Genomic DNA, 25944 nt, shown 5'->3' on the forward strand with positions numbered 1-25944 from the left:
TTTAAAAAAAGGCTCCAATAGCAATTCCGGCAATTACAGGCCGGTAAGCCTAACTTCAGTATAAGGGAAACTAGTTGAAAGTATAGTAAAGAACAGAATGATCAGACATATATATGAACACAAATTGCTGGGGAAGAGTCAACATGACTTCTGTAAAGGAAAATCATGCCATCAATCTATTATAAGTCTTCAAGGGGGTCAACAAACGTGGATAAGGGTGATCCAGTGGATATAGCGTACTTAGACTTTCAGAAAGCCTTTGACAAGGTCCCTCACCAAAGGCTCTTAAGCAAAGTAAGCAGTCATGGGATAAGAGGGAAGGTTCTCTCATGAATCACTAACTGATTAAAAGATAGGAAACAAAGGGCAGGGATAAATGGTCAGTTTACAGACTGGAGAGAAGTAAATATAGTGGGGTTCCCCAGTGGTCTGTACTGGGATGAGTGCTGTTCAACATATTCATAAATTATCTAGAAAAAGGAGTAAATAGTGAGGTGGCTAAATGTGCAGTTGATACAAAACTACTCAAGATAGTTAAATCCGGAGCAGACTGCGAAGAGTTACAAAGGGATCTCACAAAACTGGGTGACTGGGCAACAAAATGGCAGATGAAATTCAAATGTTGATAAATGCAAAGTAAAGCACATTGAGATAATGTTTTCCAATTACACATACAAAATGATGGGATCTAAATTAGCTGTTACCACTCAAGAAAGATATTGGAGTCATCATAGTTCTCTGAAAACAACCGCTCAATGTGCAGTGGCAGTCAAAAAAGCTAATAATTATAGGAACCATTTGGAAAGGGATAAACAGAAAACATCAATCCCCCTATATAAATCCATGGCATGCCCACATCTTGAATACTGTGTGCAGATTTGGTCACCACATCTCAAAAAAGATGAATTAGAATTTGAAAAGGTACAGAGAACGGCAACAAAAATGACTAGGGATATGGAACAGTTTTTATATGAGGCGAGATTAAAAAGATTGGGACTTTTCAGCTTGGAAAACTGACGTCTAAGTGGGAATATGATAGAGGTCTATCTCCACATCAGTCAAGATTTTATAGTGTATAACATTTCCTTATTCACTCCTTCACATAACACAAGAATATGGGGTCACTCAATGAAATTAACAGGCAGCAGGTTTAAAACAAACACAAGGAAATACTTCTCCATGCAATCCACAGTTAACCTATGTAACACGTTGCTAGTGGATGTCATGAAGGCCAAAACTGTAACAGGATGCAAAAAAGAACTATGTAAGTTCATGGAGGATAGGCCCATCAATGGCTATTAGCCAGGACGATCAGGGATAGAACATCATGCTCTGAGCGTCCTAGCCTCTGTTTGCCAGAAGTTGGGAGTGGGCGACAGGGGATGGATCACTCAGTGATTGCCTGTTCTGTTCATTCCCTCTGAAGCAAGCACCTGGCATTGGCCATGGTCGGAAGACAGGATACTGGGCTAGAGGGCCCATTGGTCTGACCCAGTATGGCCATTATGTTCTTAAGCAACTAAGTGTGGAATAGCTTAATGACATTAGCAACCAAACCAAAACTTTGAGTAAGAGATGTAATACAGTCTAGCAAATCAATGCACTTTATTTCTTTAACAGTGAATGTACCAAGCTACAGGCAGAAATTAGGATATATTATATGTATAAAATAATAAAAAGCAGAATTTAATTCTAGGAAGTGACTCAGCAACTGAAGTAAACCAAACAATATTTTAAACTTAATTTAGAAAGTCAATCCCTACCATACCTCTGCATTTGATGAGTTTTCCCAGAACATTGCATTGTAGGTAAAACTTATATCGTTTGTCCATATTTTTCTGTTCTGATTTTCTTCTGGAGGGGAAATGTTGATTTTCACCACTCCATCTATGGATTCTAACTGCACTCCTGGAGGACCAATTTTAGCTGCAAAAATTAAACATTATCATGAAGCACAACAACTTAGTTGAAACACCAAAAGTTACATGTTTGAACAAGTAAACTACAAGGAACTGCCCACAGTACTTAATTTTCAGTTCTTCCCGTAGAATCTAACAGTAGTTTAACTGAATAAACTCCAAGTGTTATCTGGGACCGAAGACAGTTAAAGTAATACTTACTGGCTGTAACAATATTACAGTAACTTCCCGATTTTGAAATGAAGAGTCATAAATTTGTGGAATAAGATTACAAGAAAGACTTACTTTAAAAAAGCCCATTCCCCAAGAACCAACCCAATATTAATGGAAGGATTCAGCTTTATATAGGTTATCATTCGTGGTAAGTTAAAGGTAGATGGTAGGACTGCTGGAACGCTAGCTTCTCAAATACATTTGCCAACATCAGCACTGGGGCAATGACACATATGGTACTCAGGAAACCAGCTCTGCCCCAATCTGGACCATCGTGCCTCTTCCCTAATGTTAGGAATGAAATTCATTGGGGTGGGTACAGCATAGAGATGGCCACCAAAGAAAACCATGACCTGCAAAAACAAAGGGCCCTACATCACACCACTTTACCACTGGAGCTCTGCATAGCTCAAAAGTTGGGAAGACTAATGAGACATATCATGAACAGTGGGCTCATTGGTCATAAATTTTCCATGACAATCACTTAAAGGTGCTTTTAACATTTGATATATTATAGCAATGTTAAACTTATAACTTTAAGCATGCAAGTCAGAATTTCAGTCAGAGTTAAGAGTCTCAAAATAATCTTAACGTACATACTTCACAGGTATTTTGATTACTAATTAGTTTGTAATGAAATATATTACATATTTGATCATAGAAATAACATGGTCGAAGCAATACAAGTCTATTCACTGCATATTTCATAGTGCTATAATGTAGTAAAGGTTGGGAAATTAGCAATTATGGGCAAGATTTTCAAAGGCACAAATGGGATTTAGCCATCCTTATGGAAGGGGTTTTACTGCTTTAGTCAAGTTATTTAAAACAGCACAACTTGTGTTTGGACAAGATCTCAGGAAAGTTACTATATAAATATGATCACTAAAAGCATAAAAAGGCAGTTGCTCTACAAAACAGCAGAGCCAATAATAATAGGGAATACAAATCTCTACACTGTATTTTATATTGAGCTGTAACACCGTAAATTGAAAAATTATTAACCTGTTTAATAAGAAAGTACATATGTAGTTCATACCTATTGAATATGGACTAAATGATAAAGTAGTAGACCACAGAGATTTTTCTTCCCCTTTTTCAGCTCTTATACGCACATTATAGAAATCTAAATAAGATGTCATTGCTGAGGAGAAGTCACATTCTGTGACAGTGACATTCTGACAGCCAGATATCTCTTTCCAATCTGTTGTTTCTTCTTCCTCATAATCCTCAAATCTTCTGCAAGTAAAAAAATAAAATTAGGTTTCTACTGGTGATAAAAGATAAAACGTAAACATTCATTTTGTATTCTGATCATCACCATCTGGTTGTCACAAAGCTATTCAACTGGTCTCAGAATTCTAGAATACCTGTCTAATTTAAGTTACTTTATGAATGCTAGTTAATTATTGAATAAGGAATCCCCAAGACATGCTGGCAATTTGCTTTTCTAGTCCAACACTTAAGCACAACACAAAAAAGTAAAGATCATTTCAGGATTATCATTTCTGGGATTAAACCCTGAGTGCACTAGCAAACTGGGGCATATTTTATTACCCCTCAAATGCACTGATAGAATAGGGGTTGCAAAAAGTGCTTGGAGGAGACCTAAGTGGCAAAGGAAAGGGATAGGAAAAAAAAGAGTAACAGCTCTGAATAGTAAAGAGTATAGCTGAGGGGAGAGTAGACTGGAGGAGGGAAGGAGAGAAATGAAGGAAAGGAGACAGAATAGGAAATCAGAAAAAACAAATGGGAAAAAGAAAACAGAATAAAATGAACACACAGGAGAGTTAAGGTTTCAGAGTAGCAGCCGTGTTAGTCTGTATTCGCAAAAAGAAAAGGAGTACAAGTGGCACCTTAGAGACTAGCCAATTTATTTGAGCATAAGCTTTTGTGAGCTACAGCTCACTTCACTGGATTTGATCATAAGCTTTTGTGAGCTACAGCTAAGTGAGCTATAGCTAAAGAAAGCTTATGCTCAAATAAATTGGTTAGTCTCTAAGGTGCCACTAGTACTCCTTTTCTTTTCACAAAAGAGTTAACTATTCTATTCTATCAGAACAGGGCTTCTCAACAAAAAACATCTGTCTCCAAAAGACAATTCAGACATCAGGAAGTAGCACAAACAATAGGGGAGAGATGACTCTCCTGATTAAAAGTGGAAAAAACTGGAAAACTGAGAAATAACCATTAAAGATGTTGATCCTGTTGTATAACCACTATATTTTGTCTTCAGCAGGACAGTGTTACGTTTTTCTGAGGTAAACACTGTATTTTTGAAGCCACCTTTTTCCCACCCAAAAAATAAAGAGAAACACACCAAATCTTCATGTTCAAATACATAATATGATTCTCTCTCTGACATCTTAATTACAGAGTTACTAATAAGCCAGACAAGTTTGTGTATTTATTTGTTGGGAAAGGGGTAATGAGAAATAGTAGCCAAATTAGAAAGAAGCAAGAAGCACAAACTTAAAAAGAGCTAATTGAACATAAGGATATACAAATAGTTTAATCAGATGACCAAAGTTTGTAAATTAAGAGCAACCAGCCAATGTATCTCTTTCTGTATTTATAAAGGCCTTGACCAGCTAATCAGAGTACTGTACTGGGGAATATTCCCAAATCTTGTGTTTTTCAATTCTGAACCAAACAAATGATTTGAAACACACACACACACACACACACACCCCTACCCCTGCAAATCAAAAAGATATGGTTCTCAATGAAGCCACATAATCTGTTACATGCATCTTTTACAGTTTGCAGTGTTACTACTGAATGTGCTCTTACAAATTATATGCATGCCAATACTGGGGAACATCTACATAGGAATTATATGATTTGCGAGAACTATGCTGAGGTTGCTTCTTAGGTGTGCATCAGTTTAGGATGGATTTTCAGACACTTAATTCTACGGTGTTTCCCAAACACAAAGAAGTACCATGAGTCAGTGTCCTAGCTGCAATGGGAACCATAATTTGGTGTTTTCATAGTGAAATTCTCAAGTTTCTAGGTTTCAGAGTAGCAGCTGTGTTAGTCTGTATTCGCAAAAAGAAAAGGACAGACAGCCCCCCAACCTGAAGCAAATACTCACCAGCAACCACACACCACACAACAGAACCACTAACCCAGGAACCTATCCTTGCAACAAAGCCCGTTGCCAACTGAGTCCACATATCTATTCAGGGGACACCATCATAGGGCCTAATCAAATCAGCCACAATATCAGAGGCTCGTTCACCTGTGCATCTACCAATGTGATATATGCCATCGTGTGCCAGCAATGCCCCTCTGCCATGTACATTGGTCAAACTGGACAGTCTCTACGTAAAAGAATAAATGGACACAAATCAGATGTCAAGAATTTTAACATTCATAAACCAGTCGGAGAACACTTCAATCTCTCTGGTCACTTGATTTCTGACCTAAAAGTGGCTATTCTTCAACAAAAAAAACTTCAAAAACAGACTCCAAAGAGAGACTGCTGAATTGGAATTAATTTGCAAATTGCATACAATTAACTTAGGCTTGAATAGAGACTGGGAGTAGTTGAGTCATTACACAAAGTAAAACTATTTTTCCTTTTTTATTCCCCCCACCCCCCACCGTTCCTCAGATGTTCTTGTTAACTGCTGGAAATGGCCCACCTTGATTATCACTACAAAAGGTTTTCTCCCCCCCGCCCCCCATCTCTCCTGCTAGTAATAGCTCATCTTAAGTGATCACTCTCCTTACAGTGTGCATGATAAACACCCATTTTTTCATGTTCTGTGTGTATATAAATCTCCTCACTGTATTTTCCACTGAATGCATCCGATGAAGTGAGCTGTAGCTCACGAAAGCTTATGCTCAAATAAATTGGTTAGTCTCTAAGGTGCCACAAGTACTCCTTTTCTTTTCAAGTTTCTAGGATTTGCTATTTTTCACTTTTTCAATACGTTGAGAACATTCATATCATCACAGGTACAGACCTACAGATCTATACACGGATACATAATTAGGACCCTACCAAAGTCACAGTCATAGAATTTTAAAAGTAGTCAACTTCATAATTTCAGATACTTACATCTGAAATTTCAGGGTGTTATAAGCATGGAGGTCCCAACCGATAAGAGGGTTGTGGGCAGGGGTGCCACAAGGCTATTGTAAGGGGGTTGCAGCATTGCCACCCTTACTTCTGAGCTGCTGCTGATGGAGGGGCTGCCTTCAGAGCTGGGCAGTTGGAGAGTAGGGGACAGTGCTGATGTGAAGGTTGCATGGTATGGTGGAGGCCCTCACTTTGGGGGGGGGGGAGGGTGGCAGGGCCAGCATTATGGGTGGGTGACCGCCCAGGACCCTGTGGTTGGGGGGCACTGTGGCCCACCCCCGCCCCCAGCTGGCCGAATGCCCCTTTAACTCACGAGTGCTGGGCCTGGAGATGGTATGGGGAAGGGCTGGGGACATGGGTGCCAGAACCTTTTTAGAAGTGGGGGGGGGCCACCAGTGCTGGAACTGCAGGATCAGGAGCCATGTTCCCCCCCACCCCCCTTTTTAACATGGGCATAGTTTAGGGGCAGGGGACAGCAACAGCAGACAGCAGGGGAGCTGATAACTGTGCAAGTCTTGCAGTTTGTGGGGGCAATGCTGCCCTCTGCCCCCCAAGCTACACCCACATTAAAAAGTGGAGGGGCATGGCCCCCTAGCCGCCCCAGTTCCGATGCTGTTGACTGGGGGTGCCTCCGTCAGGGGCTCCTACTATGCGTTAGGCTCTAGCTGCTAGCCTTGGCTGGACTGGAGAGGGACAGGACTTCCTTTTCTCCTGCAGGAGCTGCTCCCAGGGCTGGGTCAGATCCACCTCCGGGAGCCACCTCCCTCCCTCACAATCTGCAAGAAGCTCTGCTGCTGCTCCATGTACAACGACCCCTCTGCCCACAGCTGGGGAGCGATGGGGGAAGTAAGCAGGGCGGAGGTGTGGAGCTTCCTGCAGCTGGGGGAGGTTCCTAGAGGTGGGTCTCACTAGCCCCAGGAGCAGCCCGTGAAAGAGAAAAGCAAGCAAGTCCCCAGCCCCACCAGGACTAGCAGCCAGAGTTTGGTGCATGATAGGAGCACAGGCTGGGGTGCCCCCAGCCCTGCCCCTCCCTGGCAGATTTCACGGCCATGGGGGCCCTACACATAAGTCATTCCATTATCCAACTGAGACCCTAAGAGCAACTTTATGGCAACTGGCAAAGGGCGCATGGTTATGTAACAATAAATCCCAACAGGTCTGATAAACTCACTACAACCAACACAGAGTCGGAATAATTAACCCAACAATGTCTTGTAATGTATCGTATGAAAACTGGTGACACGCTGGTCATGAATATCATTGTGTAATGTATGTATGAGTTGTGTGTAAGGAGTTTTTTTTATATATATATATATGCTGGAAATATGTTCTTAATATGCTCTCATGGAGGTTAGGTCCATCAGTGGCTATTAGCCAAGATGGTCAGGGACACAACCCCATGCTCTGCATGTCTGTAACGCAGTCCTTGATGGTTCCTTGCTCAGGCAGTGGGGGAACCTGACCACACCCAGTGAACTACACTGGATGGTCACAACCCAGGTCCCACTTCCCCACTATTACCAGGGGGTTTCTTCCCTTTGTGGAGCTCCTTAAGTCTCTCTGACTTGAAGATCAAAATTAAAGTCAAGAACTCCCACACATTCAGGGATACACCCTCCCTGCAATCCCAGCAAACGGGGGTGGGGGAAGTGGCAAGTCTATAGTGCTGTCAACAATCCTGCCCCTGAGCAATAGGTTTGGGGAAATTGCTCTGGCTTAGTTTCTGGGATGGGCTCAGCTTGTCCGTCTTGCCCTGAGAATCCACTGCACTCTGCTCAGGGTCAGTTTGAAGGTTTTCTGCCCAGAAGTTCCCTCCACAGCTCCTGCAGTCTGCTGCTTAGGGTGATCCTGCTCCTTCCCCCACTGCTGACTGCAGCTTCCTCCCTTTTAAAGACCTCCTCCCTATCTTGCATGATTGACAAGGCCAGAGGGATGGGGTTAGCCCTGCTACCAGGGCCTCTCTGGCCCCTACCTCATCCATGTGCAGCCTTTACACCTAATCACAGTGTTCCTAAGCCTCCAAATGCCAAAAGTTGGGAATGGAGGACAGGGGATGGATCACTTGATATCTTCCCTGTTCTGTTCATTCCCTCCTAAGCATCTGGCACCAGCTACTGTCAGAAGATAGGATCATGTGCTAGATGGACCACTGGTCCGACCCAGTATGGCCATTCTTGTGTTAAAAATGTTGTGAAGGCAGTTGATAAACAAGCTTGCCCTAGATAAAGGAATGTGGATTTGCCTTTCTCCATGGATCAAGCTAACAGGCAGATGAGAAAAACACTGTGGCTTGATAACAAGAAAAGGACAATAAAAGTACATTTGCATCTAAGGTAAACAAAGTGATCAAGCCAATTGAGTAAGCAAGTTGACCAGAGGATGAAGGGGCTTGGCACCTGCACCATGAAGAACAAGCAACAGGAGAGAGGAACTTTTTCTGTGTTTATTTTTCAAATACGTTTCAAAGGCTTTCTAGATTGTAAAAGGAAAGAAAAAGGACTCCTTTGTTATCCATCACTTAAGAGACAAAAAAGGGGCCCAGCACACTTGGAATCTGTGAAAGGTAGATCCCCCAACGCTGTGGGTTGAAGATGCTGAAAGTGAACTGTAGGTGAGAAATTGCCGGAGACTAGGATTGTAATCTATTAAATTATAGACACTAGGAAGCGTGTTTTACTTGTATCCTTTTCTGTTTCTATTATCTCTGTTTAGTATCACTTAAATCTGTTCATTAATAAATTTAATTTTAGTTTTACCATAATCACATCAGTGCTGTTACATTAAAGCGAAGTGTGCAATCTCAGTTGAGCTAACAGACTGGTGCGTAGTCTGTCTTTTTTGAGACAGCACACTTGGTATTTCTGTGGGCACCAAGTGACAAGGTCTGGATGCTGTAGGGGAATTCTTTTCCAGTGGGTTCAGGAACTGGGACTCTCTGAATTTTATCCCTCTGCCTCAGCAAGGGAGAGTTTTGCTGGATCTTAAACTGTGAGTCAGCTCCCTGCCACACCAGTCTATCAGCTTCACTAGCATACTCCTTGAGACTCTGCTAGTCTTAACCTTGCCTTGCATGTAACAGTGGCTTATGGTTCTGGGTACCCCGAAAAAGCGTCGCAACAAACATGGATAGTCTACTGAGGTCTACTGCACCAGCCAGAGTCACCACAGTTGATGACATTGACTAGGCACGGTGTAATGAAATTCCCAGAACTAATTCAATCCTGCGTATCCACAAATCTCTGGGGCAGTCCTGTGGCACCAGTTAGCAGTGCATGACCTGACCCTTCACATGTTGATGGACAGTGAGAGAGCACGGTGTGCTGGGGTGTTTTTGTCTGTAATGGTGGCACGACTGAAACGCATGCAACACAGCTTCACAAATACAGAATATACATATATAAATAAACCGTGTGCACATTTGGTACTAAATTTTTAGATTAGTCTGTCCATGCTGTTCAATTTGATATACTCAGGGATAGCCGTACTTTAATAAATTTGTGTTATGTCTGCAGGCTCTTACATCAATGTTTTGAAACTCTTGTAACCAAAAACAGTTCCAGATTTTAGGTGTTAAAAATGTGACTACATGTTCAAACTACGCAGTGATGAAAAGAAGCACACAAACCACTATAAAAACATCACTTTTCTTAGATCACCAGTGTGCTCTTGTGCTCATTTTTAACAATTTTTATATCAATAAGCAAAACAAACCACAGTGGTGGGTTTTTGTTTTGTTTTTTCTCCTTCTTACTTTCTGTGGAAATGGATGTCAAATAATTTTGGCTCACAGTAAAACAGTAAGCTTACCGTTGGTATTGAGCTGAAAATGTCACATTGAAGTCATTCTCACTATCCCAGCTCCATCTTAGAGTGAAATTTGTGTTTACAACATCGACTTGAACATTCTGAGGACTTGTCAGATTCATTTGGCCTACAAAAATGTTGGGACAGGGAGAGGGGGAGAGATAGGAAGAAGTTGGAGAAAATGTTATTGTACACAAAGTTTAAGGATGTGTGATATCAGTTCCACAACAGTAATCTTTACATGTTAAAAATTAAAATAGAATACCAAGTTTAGTACAGTTTAAAAGTACTCAAGCCTATTGACATAGCAAGATAATTCATGGCTTCTTAGCCTGTTAAGACAGATTTCTCCTCTATAACTGGGATTCAATTTTTTTCTCTTTTTATACAGAGTTTCAAGACTTAGTGCATGGGAGAATCCACTGGTTCTGAACGTACGTCAACCAAAGCATTTAAAAAGCAAGTGCAGCGGCAGTTTTCAGTGCTTGAGATGTCTGCTACAAGCTCTACTAGAGATGCCTCTGCTGCTCTGAACCATTTCACAGCTGTAAAATGGACCCAGAAGATTTATGACCTTTCTTCCTACTACAATATACTCCGAGACACAATCACCACAAAGACTGCTCCACACATTATGACCCTGGGATTCCTTTGCAGCAACCCAACATTTCCTCTTGAGGAAGAGTAGTGCTGGTTAGTCTCCTCCATAAAAAGGTTGGAGGGTAAAGGGTAAAAATGCATCAAGACAAACAAGAATGAGCAGAGAGGAGACTGAAGATGGACGAATAACTGCATCTTTTTATTTCAGGATGATGGAGATGGTGGGGAAATGGGAATCAGTCTTGAACAGATTTTTTGTTGTTATTTTGAAGAGAGGAAAATGGTGGCAGGCAATGGGAAGACAGTTATTGTGTGTGCATAAGAGTGGAGATAAAGGAAACGAAACTTGCAGACTTTTTTTTTTTTTAATACATAACACATGGTAACTCTTCAGACAACAACTGTCCCACTTTTTAATAAAATATTCCTTTAAGAAATGGAAGGAAAGACTGTTACCTAATTCTATAGTGCAGAGCATGCATGGCACAAGAACATGTCACCCTGTCAGTACACAGGAAGTAGAGGATTTCCAGCAAGCTGCCTTCATTTTCAGATGTCAGAAAAAAGTAGTTGCATGGTTGATAAGTTTTGATCCGAAAACAGATTAGATTTTTAAGTATTTCTACTCTGAAGAGTGAGTGTGTAAAAATGGCTCCTTCTTCCTCAGCGATCTGTGCTCTGTATGTATACAAAATCATATGACCTCCATTTTGTGAAAAAGATCAGATTTTTTTTTTACTACTGTCTGCCCTGAAAAAGTAACAACTCTGCGAGAATGAGAGATTATTTTCTTACTCGTGTAACATTACAGTGGGTAAATAAATTCCATTTACAAGGCCACTTTTGCAACATTATTGTCTTTGAATTATGCAACCCTCAGTGAAAGGAGTAGGGTAGCAGAGGTTTAACTATGGCCATTAATTGAAGACAATGGGGTCACACAGGTGTAATAGAGGGCAGCAGTTGGACTGAATATTTATTACTGGTAATAACCTGTGAGCCAAAAAGAACATAGCCTTGACTTTTGTCTTGGCTCCCAAGCTGAGGCTGCAGAGGTTGATAGGAAGGGCAGAGGAATGGGTAGGGGGAGACATGTAAACTGAGAAAATCTGAGCTGGAATTCACTGAAGCAGTAAAACAGGAATCTCAATAAAATTCTCAACAGTCACTTCTCAGACTAGAACTGCACTTTAAGTTTCTAATGGGATATCAGTAATAAAGCTTAGTTTAATACACAAATATTGAGATTGTATCCCTTTTACTTTGTTATAACCATTTTTAAAATTTTAGCAAACATGCTTGTCCAATGTAAGTCTTAAGTTCAACCAAGTATCCCATAAGAAAAATGTGCCAAATTCTTTTTAAAAAAAAAAAGAAAAAAAAAGGGAGGGGGCACGTTGTGGGGGGTGCTAAAGATATCCAGTGTTATCAGCAGAAAAGTGTTAACTCCTGGGGCCATAATTCATGAGATCACAGGAGCTGGAGAGAAAGAAGTTCAGTGAACCTTCACAGACTATATCAGTGGTTCTCAAAGTTTTGTACTGGTGATCCCTTTCACACAGCAAACCTCTGAGTGTGACCCCCCCTTATAGATTAAAAACACTATTTTACATATTTAACACCATTATAAATGCTGGAGGCAAAGAAGCGTTTGGGGTGGAGGCTGACAGCTCACAACCGCCCACGTAATAACCTTGTGACCCCCAGTTTGAGAACCCCTGGACTATATTTAAGAAATTCTGCAACACATTCAACCTTGCTATTCTTTTCAGTCAACCATATACAGTAAGCTTTTTAGCATATGTTGTATGATGATCACAAAGGAAGGAAAGGAGGAAATAATTTTCTTACTAATCAAACATCTGTGTAGCAGAGCAGCTCCAGCCACAAACACATGCTCGTAAATTACTTTAGCTAGACACCATGTTATAGCAAAGACTTGTAATAGTTGAAGAGAAAAAACCGTAGCCGAAGAGTGACTGGATATTTCCAGGGCCAGACACCAGAGGTGTAAAAAGGAAGGGCTATTTAAGATTTGGGTGAAAAGAACAACATGAAATTCAGTATATTGTTTTCTTCAACAAAAGCATTCATGTTCTAACACTGTAAAGGTTTTACTTTTTTAAAAAAAATAAAAGCATTGTCTATCTTAACACAAGCAGATTAAAGCGGCTCGTGATCTTTAAAAGGGACATTGTCAACTTTAATGCTTTTAAATGATTATTTAAAAAAAAACTAGTTTCTGATAGAGCACTCTTTAAAGAGCTTGTCCTGATTTATTTTTCAAAATCATTCTCCTCTTAACGTTTACAATGCTTTTTCAGCTAAGGTGAAAATGACCAAAACCCCAATTATGTAAACACTTATACACATACTTAGCCTCATGAACGTGAGTAGTTCCACTGAATTCACAACTAACTCAACTGGATACTCATGGTGTGAAGTTAAGTATAAATGTGAATGTTTGCAGGATTGGGAGCTAGCTGGCTATACAAGAGAATCAGTAAAATCAACTATACACAGTGCTGTCAAATGCAAAACTAAATAGAAAAAATGTTTCATTGACTTTTTAACTGACTAGTTACTCCCTAAGATTACTATAACTGTAGGTGGTACAAAACTCCAGACAGAAGTGTGATTTTAAAGTTGACCGTGTCCTTTTGACTTCAAAGGAACTGCCACTTATCTTACTCCATTTGTACATATGTACACATAAAAAGTCCCCAAACCATGCTCCCTTAAGTTCACTTCAGAGAAATCCTCAAAGCACTTTCATAAACATTTATTTGAAGGTCCCCTTTTGTTCTCTCACACACAAACAGTTTCTTTCACTGGAAAATATTACAGTCAGACATGAACACATCATGGAAAAGAAACTTCAGACAACCACAAGATACTATTTTCACATTTAAAGTTATCTTGTGTTTGTTTTCAATCTCATCCACAGTTTTAAAGGTTATTTCATCTATTCATATGATGACTAAAGAGTTTCATCTTTGTAAAAGAAGACACACACAAGATTGAGTGTGTCACTAAACACAAGTGTAGCAGCAATCTCTAAGGGATGTCACTGGTGGCCAGCTTCCCAGATAGGCAGACCACCCTTGTCCACCCCTTTCCATATGCCTCTTTCCCCTCCTAACACCGAATGAAATGCTCATCCTTTCCCATAAACTGCAACTCTTTCAGTAAAGACCTGAGAATTCCCATTTCTTTTCTCCACTGCAACACAGATACACTCACAAATGCCACCACTAGTTGTACACTAAAATAAATTTAAGAAAAAAATAGTATTTTGTGTGATCAAGGCATTTTTTGTTTTTTCATTTCGAACTCTGAGTTGTATCTGCCTTTATTAATATAACTTTTTACATTAATACTGTGAACAAGTGGAAGAATATGGAATTGCTCAGTGTCCCTATACGAACACTAGCTGAGAGTTATTTTACAATAATAAGGCTCTCCACACCAGAGCCAATAAAGTATACAGACAGGAGTGCCAAATATTAGAAAGAAAAAAATCTGTCAGTCTCAGTCCTAAATCAAACAGATTGATAATTCACATGATTATTATCACCCTGCATTACATAACCATCCATGGTTGCATGGATTTTTTTAAAATCCCTTCATTTGCTCAATCTATATTCAAATATTCCCTTGTGATAAAATAATACAGCCAGCCCTATGTAAAAGTGCACTAGGAAACATTTAATGAGCCCCAGCAGGGTCTACATGGACAAAGATGTTAGTGTTCAATATGTTATCGTGGTTCAGAAATAGCACACTATAGTGTGCATTACCCCACAATGCACACAAGCCCTTGCCTGAACACAATTCAAAAACCCTCTTTGACCACATCTACCCCAGGAAAAATGGAGTTGTTTTTACAAGGTGATAGCTAGCACATGATAGGTGACACATTGTAAAACATTAGTGCAGACCAAGCAATCTGTACCTTGATGTAGCTGGCTAAGGCGAACAGGGGGAGGGGTGGAAGGGGGAAGTCAAGGATGTCTCCAATGGGGCTTCTGTAACTGGTTTACAGTGGACAGAGAGAATCATAGGGCTTGTCTACACAAGGACACTCAAGAAAAATCAATCTGAATTCAAGTGTGAATTTGAAATGCATTAGTTAAACCGCATTAAACCCCAACGTGGTTGCCCTCAATGAGAATTAAAGTGGCCTTAATTCAGTTTATGCAGTGGTATTGTAGACCTGTTGGTACCAGGCATTAGAGAGACAAGATGGGTGAGGTAATATCTTTTATTGGATCATCTTCTGTTGGTGAGAGACAACTTTTGAGCTTACATGGAGCTCTTCTTCACATCTGGGAAAGGTACTAAGGCTTTGTCTACACTGCCAAGTTGTTGACAAAACTTTTGTCTTTCACAGGTGCTTAAAAAATCCCCCCCGGCCCCTGAAAGACAAAAGTTTTGCCCAGGCAAGTGGCAGCGTGAACACGGCTTGGTCGGCAGGAGCCTCCTGCCGACAAACTGAATGCTGCTCGCGGGGGTGGCAATATTTTGTCGCCAAAAGTGCTGACAAAGAGCCTTTACACATGCCAACTTTTAGCGATAAGGCTGTGTCGACACAGCCCCGTAGCTAAAAGCTGCGTGGTGCAGACAAGCCCTCAGAGTGGCACAGCAAAATACAAGAGGAAACAGATTGTTCAGCATAGGTAGTCACCACATATTTCAAGGGACCATTCAAGGTGAAATGGCCTGTTAATAATTCTCCAGTCCTAAGGGGAAAAGAAACTAAGTTGTCACCTACCACCCCACAATGGAACCCATATGGGGTACCAAACAATTAGAACTCGTACTTCAATCTTTCCTGAACCTCCTCTTCCGGCCTTCAAACACCCTCCCCCCACCAACACACACATGCACACCAGAAGCAAGTTCCCAGCAGACCAAGACACACCAACTCAAAGCAGCACGAGTCCCTGCCAGAACACAACAGATGTAAATCCTGCAGACATCTCTCTACTGGTACAATGACCAACAACTTTGACAATGCGCTTTTCAAGATCCATGGGTCCCACACATGCCTATCACATGTGATGTACTTCATCTAGTGCACTAAATACCCAAACAACAACTACGTGAGTGAAACAAGACAATCGTTACACTCTCAAAGAAACACAGAAAATGATAAGATAAAAATACCACATCACCCTATGGGTGCACACTTTTCACTCAGCAGCTCTCCAACACCACTTTCTACAAGCCATTACCCTCTGATCCCACTCAGAGTTACCAAAAGAAACTACAGCATTTGCTCAAGAAACTCCCTGAAAAAGCACAAGATCAAATCCGCACAGACACACCCCTGGAACCCCGACCTGGGATATTCTATCTACTACCCAAGATCCATAAACCTGGAAATCCTGGGTGCCCCATCATCTCAGGCATTGGCACCCTGACAGCAAGATTGTCTGGCTATGTAGACTCCCTCCTCAGGCCCGACGCTACCAGCACTCCCAGCTACCTTCGAGACACCACTGACTTCCTGAGGAAACTACAATCCATCGGTGAGCTTCCTGATAACACCATCCTGGCCACTATGGCTGTAGAAGCCCTCTACGCCAACATTCCACACAAAGATGGACTACAAGCTGTCAAGAACACTATCCCCGATAATGTCACTGCTAACCTGGTGGCTGAACTTTGTGACTTTGTCCTTACCCATAACTATTTCTCATTTGGGGACAATGTAAACCTTCAGATCAGCGGCACTGCTATGGGTACCCACATCGCCCCACAGTATGCCAACATTTTTATGGCTGACTTAGAACAACGCTTCCTCAGCTCTCGTCCCCTAACGCCCCTACTCTACTTGCGCTATATTGATGACATCATCATCATCTGGACCCATGGAAAAGAAGCCCTTGAGGAATTCCACCATGATTTCAACAATTTCCATCCCACCATCAACCTCAGCCTGGACCAGTCCACACAAGAGATCCACTTCCTGGACACTACAGTGCTAACAAACAATGGTCACATAAACACCACCCTATACCGGAAACCTACTGACCGCTATTCCTACCTACATGCCTCCAGCTTTCACCCTGACCACACCACACGATCCATCGTCTACAGCCAAGCTCTGCGATACAACCGCATTTGCTCCAACCCCTCAGACAGAGACAAACACCTACAAGATCTCTATCAAGCATTCTTACAACTACAATACAAACCTGCAGAAGTGAAGAAACAGACTGATAGAGCCAGAAGAGTTCCCAGAAGTCACCTACTACAGGACAGGCCTAACAAAGAAAATAACAGAACGCCACTAGCCGTCACCTTCAGCCCCCAACTAAAACCCCTCCAATGCATTATTAAGGATCTACAACCTATCCTGAAGGATGACCCAACACTCTCACAAATCTTGGGAGACAGGCCAGTCCTTGCCTACAGACAGCCCCCCAACCTGAAGCAAATACTCACCAGCAACCACATACCACACAACAGAACCACTAACCCAGGAACCTATCCTTGCAACAAAGCCCGTTGCCAACTGAGTCCACATATCTATTCAAAGGACACCATCACAGGGCCTAATAACATCAGCCACACTATCAGAGGCTCGTTCACCTGCACATCTACCAATGTGATATATGCCATCATGTGCCAGCAATGCCCCTCTGCTATGTACATTGGTCAAACCGGACAGTCTCTACGTAAAAGAATAAATGGACACAAATCAGATGTCAAGAATTATAACATGCATAAACCAGTCGGAGAACACTTCAATCTCTCTGGTCACGCGATTACAGACATGAAAGTTGCTATATTACAACAAAAAACCTTCAAATCCAGACTCCAGCGAGAAACTGTTGAATTGGAATTCATTTGCAAATTGGATACAATTAACTTAGGCTTGAATAGAGACCTGGAGTGGCTAAGTCATTATGCAAGGTAACCTATTTCCCCTTGTTTTTTCCTACCCCCCCCCCCAGACGTTCTTGTTGAACCCTGGATTTGTGCTGGAAGTGGCCCACCTTGAATATCATACACATTGTAAGGAGAGTGGTCACTTTAGATAAACTATTACCAGCAGGAGAGTGGGTTTGTGTGTGTGTGTGTGGGGGGGGGGTGAGAAAACCTGGATTTGTGATGGAAATGGCCCAACTTGATTATCCTACACATTGTAAGGAGAGTGATCACTTTAGATAAGCTATTACCAGCAGGAGAGTGGGGTGGGAGGAGGTATTTTTTCATGCTTTGTGTGTATATAAAAAGATCTTCTACACTTTCCACAGTATGCATCCGATGAAGTGAGCTGTAGCTCACAAAAGCTTATGCTCAAATAAATTGGTTAGTCTCTAAGGTGCCACAAGTACTACTTTTCACAAAGTGATCACTCCAGATCTGACCTCTCAGTCCTCATTCTCAAAGGAAACCTGCACAACACCTTCAAAAGACGACCCTGGGAGCTTAAATTTACAACTTTGCTAAACATTAAAAATAATGGGTTATATAGGGACACTGGATTTATGACTTATTACAACGATCAGTAACCTGCTAACTTTCCCCCTCCAGCAGCTTTCTTCCCTCCCTTTCCCCCCATGACTGCTCCATCTTGTAATTAAGTGGGACACTGAATATCTGTCCCAGACCAGAAGACGAGCTCTGTGTAATCTTGAAAGCTTGTCTATCTCACCAAAATTAAATTGGTCCAATAAAACATATTACCTCACCTATCTTGTGTGCTGAGCCTGGCCTACACAACAGGACTAGGTCAACATAAGCTGCTTTGCGTTGACCTAACTGTGGAAGTGTTTTCATGTAAGTTTGGCTCCTCCCAACGTAAGCGCCTCTCTACGCCAATATAGCAACACTACCTCCCCGAGCAGCATAGAGCAGGGGTGGGCAAACTTTTTGGCCTGAGGGCCGCACCGGGTTTCTGAAATTGTATGAAGGGCTGGTTAGGGAAGGTTGTGCCTCCCCCAACAGCCAGGCATGGCCCGGCCCCCTATCCTACCTCCCTGCTTCTCACCCCCGATGGCCCTCCCAGACCCCTGTCCCATCCAATCCAACCCCACCCCACCTGTTCTCTGACGGCCCCCCTGGACCCCTGTCCCATCCACCCTCCCTGCTCTCTGTCCCCTGACCGCCCCTGGACTCCCCACCCCAACTGCCCCCTGCTGACCCATCCAAACCCCACTCTCCTTCCTGGGACCCCTGCCCCATCCAGCTCCCCCTTCTCCCTGACCGCTCCTGGACCCCCCATCCCGTCGTTTGCCCACCTCTGGCGTAGAGTCATGGTCAATGAAATCAGAGGCAACACTTAACTCTTGATAGTGGGGTGGACATAATTTAAAGGTCGGCGGGAGCACATGACTGCCTCTCCTCTGGACCCTTTCCCACTCCTCTCATGCCTTCCACAACTGCTCCAAGCTGGAACCAAATTGTCTCCACTCCCATCACAGCTCCTTCCTCGCTTCTCCCATTACCTCCCCACTGCAGGCAGAGGCTCCAGCCACCTACTGCCAAGCATCAGTAACTGCAGCTTAGGGTGACAAAGGGATGGGAGTCAGTGGACTTCCCTGAGCTCCCTCTGGCAGGGCTGTACAGCCAGCTGAGACCCTCTTCCCTGCCCCCAGGCACCTCCTAGCAGGGCTCAACAGGAGCGCTAGGTGCCAGTGCCTTTCCTAGGCACCTTTCAGAGTAACAGCCGTGTTAGTCTGTATTCGCAAAAAGAAAAGGAGGACTTGTGGCACCTTAGAGACTAACCAATTTATTTGAGCATTATTTTCCTAGGCACGTCACTTCAGCCACGCTCAGCCCAACTCCTAATCTGGCAAAAAACTGGGGATTGTGTGACACTTCCTTCCCCCCCCCCCCCATCACCTCAGGATGTCATTAGGGTCAAGGCAGCGCCGGTGTAGACACAGCCTTGCTTACGCCTACGGTTACTGGCTGCCAGGAGCTATACCCCCACCCCGACAATACAACCGAGACAAGCGCTCCCGGGGCAGACCCTCATCGCCGGCACAAAGCGCCGAGTCTGCGCGCGCACGCGCACGCGATTTAACCACCGCGGGGGGGGGGGGGCCGCCCGCCAACGCCAGCGAGCCGCTCAATTCTGTAGCGCAGACACGGCCTGACTCAGTTCAGTTCAAGCCACTTCCAAGGAAACGGAACTGACCCACGTTCAGGCCACTGTGACGCCACATGGCCGTTTAACGAACCCACTGCAACAGCCCGCTTGGGACCCTCTCCCCCGGCGCGGGCGGGCCCCCGGTGGAGCAGCCCCGCCGCCGGCGGACAGCGGCGCAAGCGAGGCCGGAGGTCTCGTCCCGCTGCCACTACGGGGGCTGCCCTCGCTGGCGGCCCGGGGGCGAGGCGCGGCAGACACAGCCCGGCAGAGTGGCGGGCTCCGAGGCTGCAGGCTGGACGCGCAGCTAAACCCCGCGGCGGACACAAATCGGGTTGGGGGGGGGGTGGAGAGGGAGGCGCGCCAGAGACCCCCCCCCCCGCAGCCTGCCCTCCCCCCCGGCAATTGCCGCCGCGCTCACCTGCGCCGAGAGGAGCCGCCGCCAGCAGGAGCAGCAGCTCCGGCAGCGCCATCCTGCCGCGGGGGGCTCTAGCGACCAGGCTCTTGCTGCCGCCGGCTGCGCGCCTCAGCCCCGGACCCACCCCGCCCCGGCCAGCTCGCGGGATAACGGACATCAACGGAAACCACCCGGGGCCCCAGCGGCTGCCTCGAGCCACACCCCGGGCTTCAGCGAAACAGCGGCTCTTCCCAGAAACCCGGGCAGAGCTCGCGCGAGAGCCGGCGGGGGCAGTGTGGGGAGTGACGTCACAGCCGCAGCCAGCTGCTGCGGGCGTTCGCCCGCGCGCCCCAGCCAGCAGCTGTGTGTGTGTGTGTGTGGTTGCTGCCTACGGGCAGCGCGAAAACGGGCCTGTGTAGTTCCGAGCACAGTACCCCCACCTCAGCCTGGTCTGGGCCTCTGAGTGCAGCTGCAATGCAAATAACGTGGGACAGATTGGCCCAGTCCGAGGGCACTAGGTGGTTCATTGGAAACCCGTCACGGTAATTAATATGTAAGAGCATCATTTCTTGGGGGAAGGAGGAGGAGCTGCCCCCCGTTTCCTTACATCAATCGTTATTTCTGTTGCTAGCGCCTCGGGGCGCTACTGTGAGTCACAGTCTGTGACAAACTCAGAACAACAAGATGCTCCCTTCCTGTCCTGAAGAACTTAATGTGTCGTCTAACTGTGGCTATTTCACTCAATTGTGTTAGGATATAGATATCTAGGCCTGTACTCTAAGAATGTAGGTGTATTCTTATCACTTAGCTAGTTATAGAGGTAAAAAAGAAAGAATCAAAATCACTGTCTGCCGGTGTAAGGTCCTTCTCTTACTGTGACAGTCTGAGGCCCTGTGCTTAGGCTAAGATCTTTGGCTAAGCAGCAGAGGCAGCCATAAGCTGGGAAGCGAACGGTCACATCCTCACATTCCAAACTAGTCACATTGAAATAAGGTGCTATTGGGCTGTTAGGAATACAATCCTGTCCTGATAATGCCTATCGCCTCCAGAGAAAGGTAAGTGCCTAGAAGATGCAAAAGGAAACTTAGTTTGACAGCATCCTGTCCTGCAAGAACTCACTTATCAATAGCTGGGATGTGAAATCCTCATTTCTGTGTTTGTTCTGTCACTGTAGTCCCCATTTCCCCATTGTTTGTCTATATAATCTCTGTCTGGTTCTGTGATTGTTTCTGTCTGCTGTATAATTAATTTTGCTGGGTGTAAACTAATTAAGGTGGTGGGATATAATTGGTTAAATAATCATGTTACAATATGTTAGGATTGGTTAGGTAAATTTCAGGAAAATGATTGGTTAAGGTATAGCTAAGCAGAACTCAAGTTTTACTATATAGTAAATCAGGAAGTGGGTGGGAAATGGGAACAGGGAATGGGGGTGGGGAAATTGGAATCATGTTTTGCTAAGGGCAGGAATGGGAACAGGGACACCGGTAAGGCTCTCTGGTGTCAGAGCTGGGAAGGGGGACACTAAGGAAGGAAACTGGAATCATGCTTGCTGGAAGTTCACCCCAATAAACATTGAATTGTTTGCACCTTTGGACTTCGGGTATTGTTGCTCTCTGTTCATGTAAGAAGGACCAGGGAAGTAAGTGGGTGAAGGAATAAGCCCCCTAACAAATTGGATCATGTTTCCTTTAAGAAGAGATTTAAATTGCACCTGATTTATTTTTAAAAATATATTTAATTTTTTTTTTTTTTTTTTTTTTACAGAGAATGAGGGTGCTGAATTGTGTTGAGAAATGCCTCCCTGGTTCGACATCTTCATTAATGATCTGGATGATGGGATTGATTGCACCCTCAGCAAGTTCACCAATGACACTAAGCTGGGGGGCAGGGTAGATACACTGAAGGGTTTGGGATAGGATCCAGAGGGACCTAGAGAAATTGGAGAATTGGGCTAAAAGAAATCTGATGAGATTCAACAAGGACAAATGCAGACTCCTGCACTTAGGACAGAAGAATCCCATGCACTGCTGGGGACCGACCGGCTAAGCAGCAGTTCTTCAGAAAAGGACCTGGGGATTACAATGGACGAGAAGCTGGATAAGAGTCAATAGTGTGCCTTTGATGCCAAGAAGGTTAACGGCATATTTGGCTGCATTAGTAGGAGCATTGCCAGCAGATCGAGGGAAGTGATTATTCCCCTCTATTTGGCACAGTGAGGCCACATCTGGAGTATTGCATCCAGTTTTGGGCCCCCCACTACAGAAGCTAAGGGGCTGGGGAGGGGAAATCAGGGCACAGCAGGGTGGAGGGTGTCGGTCCCTGGAGCCAGGGGCTGGGGAGGGGAAATCAGGGCACAGCGGAGCAGGGGGGCCCCCTAGAACGAGGGGCTGGGGGAATTGGGGCACAGCGGAGTGGCGGGGGGCAGACAGGCTACACTCCCCCTCCAGATGGCACCAGTACCTACTTCGTAGGCTGGTCCGGGTGCCAGCCAGTTCTCTCTTGTCAGTCTGGGAGGGCAGAAAGAGCAGCATCTGCTAAGTCAGGGATCTCAAACTCAAATCACCATGAGGGCCACATGAGGACTAGTACATTGGCCCGAGGGCTGCATCACTGACACCTTTTCATAAAAGATACAAAAGCCCCTGCCCCCGCTCCACCCTTTCCATGAGGCCCTGCCCCTGCCCTGCCTTGTCCCGCCCCTTCCCTGCCCCCATTCCAACCCCTTCCCCAAAGTCCCCGGCCTAAGTCTGCCCCCTCCCTGGCCCTATTCCAACCCCTTCCGCAAATCCCTCCCCTGGCCCCGCCTCTTCTCCTCCCCTGAGCGCACCGCCTCCCCGATCCTCCCCCTCCCTCCTAGAAAATCCTAAGAGCTGCCAAACAGCTGTTTGGTAGTGGGAAGCGCTGGGAGGCAGATGGAGGAGTGGGGACGTGGTGGACTCGGGGGAGCGGGGGGTGAGGGGAGCTATGGCGGGCTGCAGTAAATAACTCGGCGGGCCACATATTTGAGCCCCCTGTGCTAAGCAGAGCAACTCCTCCAGGCTCAAGCAGCAGCTGTTGCTCTTCCTGCCCCCCAGCAGCAGACACTGGCTACTGCAGGTAACCAGACTTTTAGCGTCTGGTCAGCTGTGCTGATTGGACGCTGCCAGTTTCCATTTTCGACCAGATGTTCCAGTCAAAAACTGGACACCTGGCAACCCTAAGTCCGCCGTGAGTGCAGAAGCTGTATCGGCAGAAGAAGCTCTCCCGCTGACATAGCACTGTCCACACTGGTGTTTATGTCGGTGTAATTAATGTCGCTCAAGATGAAGAGAGTAGTTTATTCACACCCCTGAGGGACATAGAATATCAGGGTTGGAAGGGACCTCAGGAGGTCATCTAGTCCAACCCCCTGCTCAAAGTAGGACCAATCCCCAACTAAATCATCCCAGTCAGGGCTTTGTCAAGCCTGACCTTGAAAATTTCTAAGGAAGGAGATTCTACCACCTCCCTAGGTAACGCTTTCCAGTGTTTCACCACCCTCCTAGTGAAATAGTGTTTCCTAATATCCAACCTAAACCTCCCCCACTGCAACTTGAGACCATTACTCCTTCTTCTGTCATCTGCTACCACTGAGAACAGTCTAGATTCATCCTCTTTGGAACCCCCTTTCAGGTAGTTGAAAGCAGCTATCAAATCCCCCCTCACTCTTCTCTTCCACAGACTAAACAATCCCAGTTCCCTCAGTCTCTACTCATAGTCATGTGTTCCAGTCCCCTAATCATTTTTGTTGCCCTCCGCTGGACTCTTTCCAATTTTTCCACATCCTTCTTGTAGTGTGGGGCCCAAAACTAGACACAGTACTCCAGATGAGGCCTCACCAATGTCGAATAGAGGGGAACGATCACGTCCCTCGATCTGCTGGCAATGCCCCTACGTATACATCCCAAAATGCCATTGGCCTTCTTGACAACAAGGGCACACTGTTGACTCATATCCAGCTTCTCGTCCACGGTAACCTCTAGGTCCTTTTCTGCAGAACTGCTGCCGAGCCATTCGGTCCCTAGTCTGTAGCGGTGCATGGGATTCTTCCGTCCTAAGTGCAGGACTCTGCACTTGCCCTTGCTGAACCTCATCAGATTTCTTTTGGCCCAATCCTCTAATTTGTCTAGGTCTCTCTGTATCCTATCTCTACCCTCCAGCGTATCTACCTCTCCTCCCAGTTTAGTGTCATCTGCAAACTTGCTGAGGGTGCAATCCACACCATCCTCCAGATCATTAATGAAGATATTGAACAAAACCGGCCCGAGGACCGACCCTTGGGGCACTCCACTTGATACCGGCTGCCAACTAGACATGGAGCCATTGATCGCTACCCATTGAGCCCGACAATCTAGCGAACTTTCTATCCACCTTATAGTCCATTCATCCAGTCCATACTTCTTTAACTTGCTGGCAAGAATACTGTGGGAGACCATGTCAAAAGCTTTGCTAAAGTCAAGGAACAACACGTCCACTGCTTTCCCCTCATCCACAGAGCCAATTATCTCGTCATAGAAGGCAATTAGATTAGTCAGGCATGACTTGCCCTTGGTGAATCCATGCTGACTGTTCCTGATCACTTTCCTCTTCTTTAAGTGCTTCAGAATTGATTCCTTGAGGACCTGCTCCATGATTTTTCCAGGGACTGAGGTGAGGCTGACTGGCCTGTAGTTCCCAGGATCTTCCTTCTTCCCTTTTTTAAAGATTGGCACTACATTAGCCTTTTTCCAGTCGTCCGGGACTTCCCCCGATCGCCATGAGTTTTCAAAGATAATGGCCAATGGCTCTGCAATCACATCCGCCAACTCCTTTAGCACTCTCAGATGCAGCGCATCTGGTCCCATGGACTTGTGCTCGTCCAGCTTTTCTAAATAGTCCCGATCCATTTCTTTTTCCACAGAGGGCTGATCACCTCCTCCCCATGCTATGCTGCCCAGTGCAGTAGTCTGGGAGCTGACCTTGTTCGTGAAGACAGAGGCAAAAAAAGCATTGAGTACATTAGCTTTTTCCACATCCTCTGTCACTAGGTTGCCTCCCTCATTCAATAAGGGGCCCACACTTTCCTTGACTTTCTTCTTGTTGCTAACATACCTGAAGAAACCCTTCTTGTTACTCTTAACATCTCTTGCTAGCTGCAACTCCAGGTGTGATTTGGCCTTCCTGATTTCACTCCTGCATGCCCAGGCAGTATTTTTATACTCTTCCCTGGTCATTTGTCCAATCTTCCACTTCCGGTAAGCTTCTTTTTTGTGTTTAAGATCAGCAAGGATTTCACTGTTAAGCCAAGCTGGTCGCCTGCCATATTTACTATCCTTTCTGCACATCGGGATGGTTTGTCCCTGTAACCTCAATAAGGATTCTTTAAAATACAGCCAGCTCTCCTGGACTCCTTTCCCCCTCATGTTATTTTCCCAGGGGATCCTGCCCATCAGTTCCCTGAGGAAGTCAATGTCTGCTTTTCTGAAGTCCAGGGTCTGTATTGTGTTGCTCTCCTTTCTTCCCTGTGTCAGGATCCTGAACTCGACCCTCTCATGGTCACTGCCTCCCAGGTTCCCATCCACTTTTGCTTCCCCTACTAATTCTTCCTGGTTTGTGAGCAGCAGGTCAAGAAGAGCTCTGCCCCTAGTTGGTTCCTCCAGCACTTGCACCAGGAAATTGTCCCCTACCCTTTCCAAAAACTTCCTGGATTGTCTGTGCACCGCTGTATTGCTCTCCCAGCAGATATCAGGGTGATTGAAGTCTCCCATGAGAACCAGGGCCTGCGATCTAGTAACTTCCGTGAGTTGCCAGAAGA

General features: G+C 44.9%; 1 protein-coding gene across 1 annotated transcript in view; it reads right to left on the reverse strand.

Annotated features, from left to right (window-relative positions):
• Positions 1-20422, reverse strand: part of IFNAR1 (interferon alpha and beta receptor subunit 1) — a 39431-nt gene extending 19009 nt beyond the window's left edge. Inside the window, 4 exon segments of the mRNA XM_084612942.1 lie at positions 1769-1926; positions 3172-3371; positions 10030-10153; positions 20154-20422. Of these exon segments, the coding sequence (XP_084469068.1) occupies positions 1769-1926; positions 3172-3371; positions 10030-10153; positions 20154-20307 (636 nt within the window). The 5' untranslated portion in view covers positions 20308-20422.
• Positions 20423-25944: the final 5522 nt, after the last annotated feature.

Source organism: Lepidochelys olivacea, assembly GCF_965140295.1.
Source record: "Lepidochelys olivacea isolate rLepOli2 genome assembly, chromosome: 1".
NCBI lineage: Eukaryota > Metazoa > Chordata > Testudines > Cheloniidae > Lepidochelys > Lepidochelys olivacea.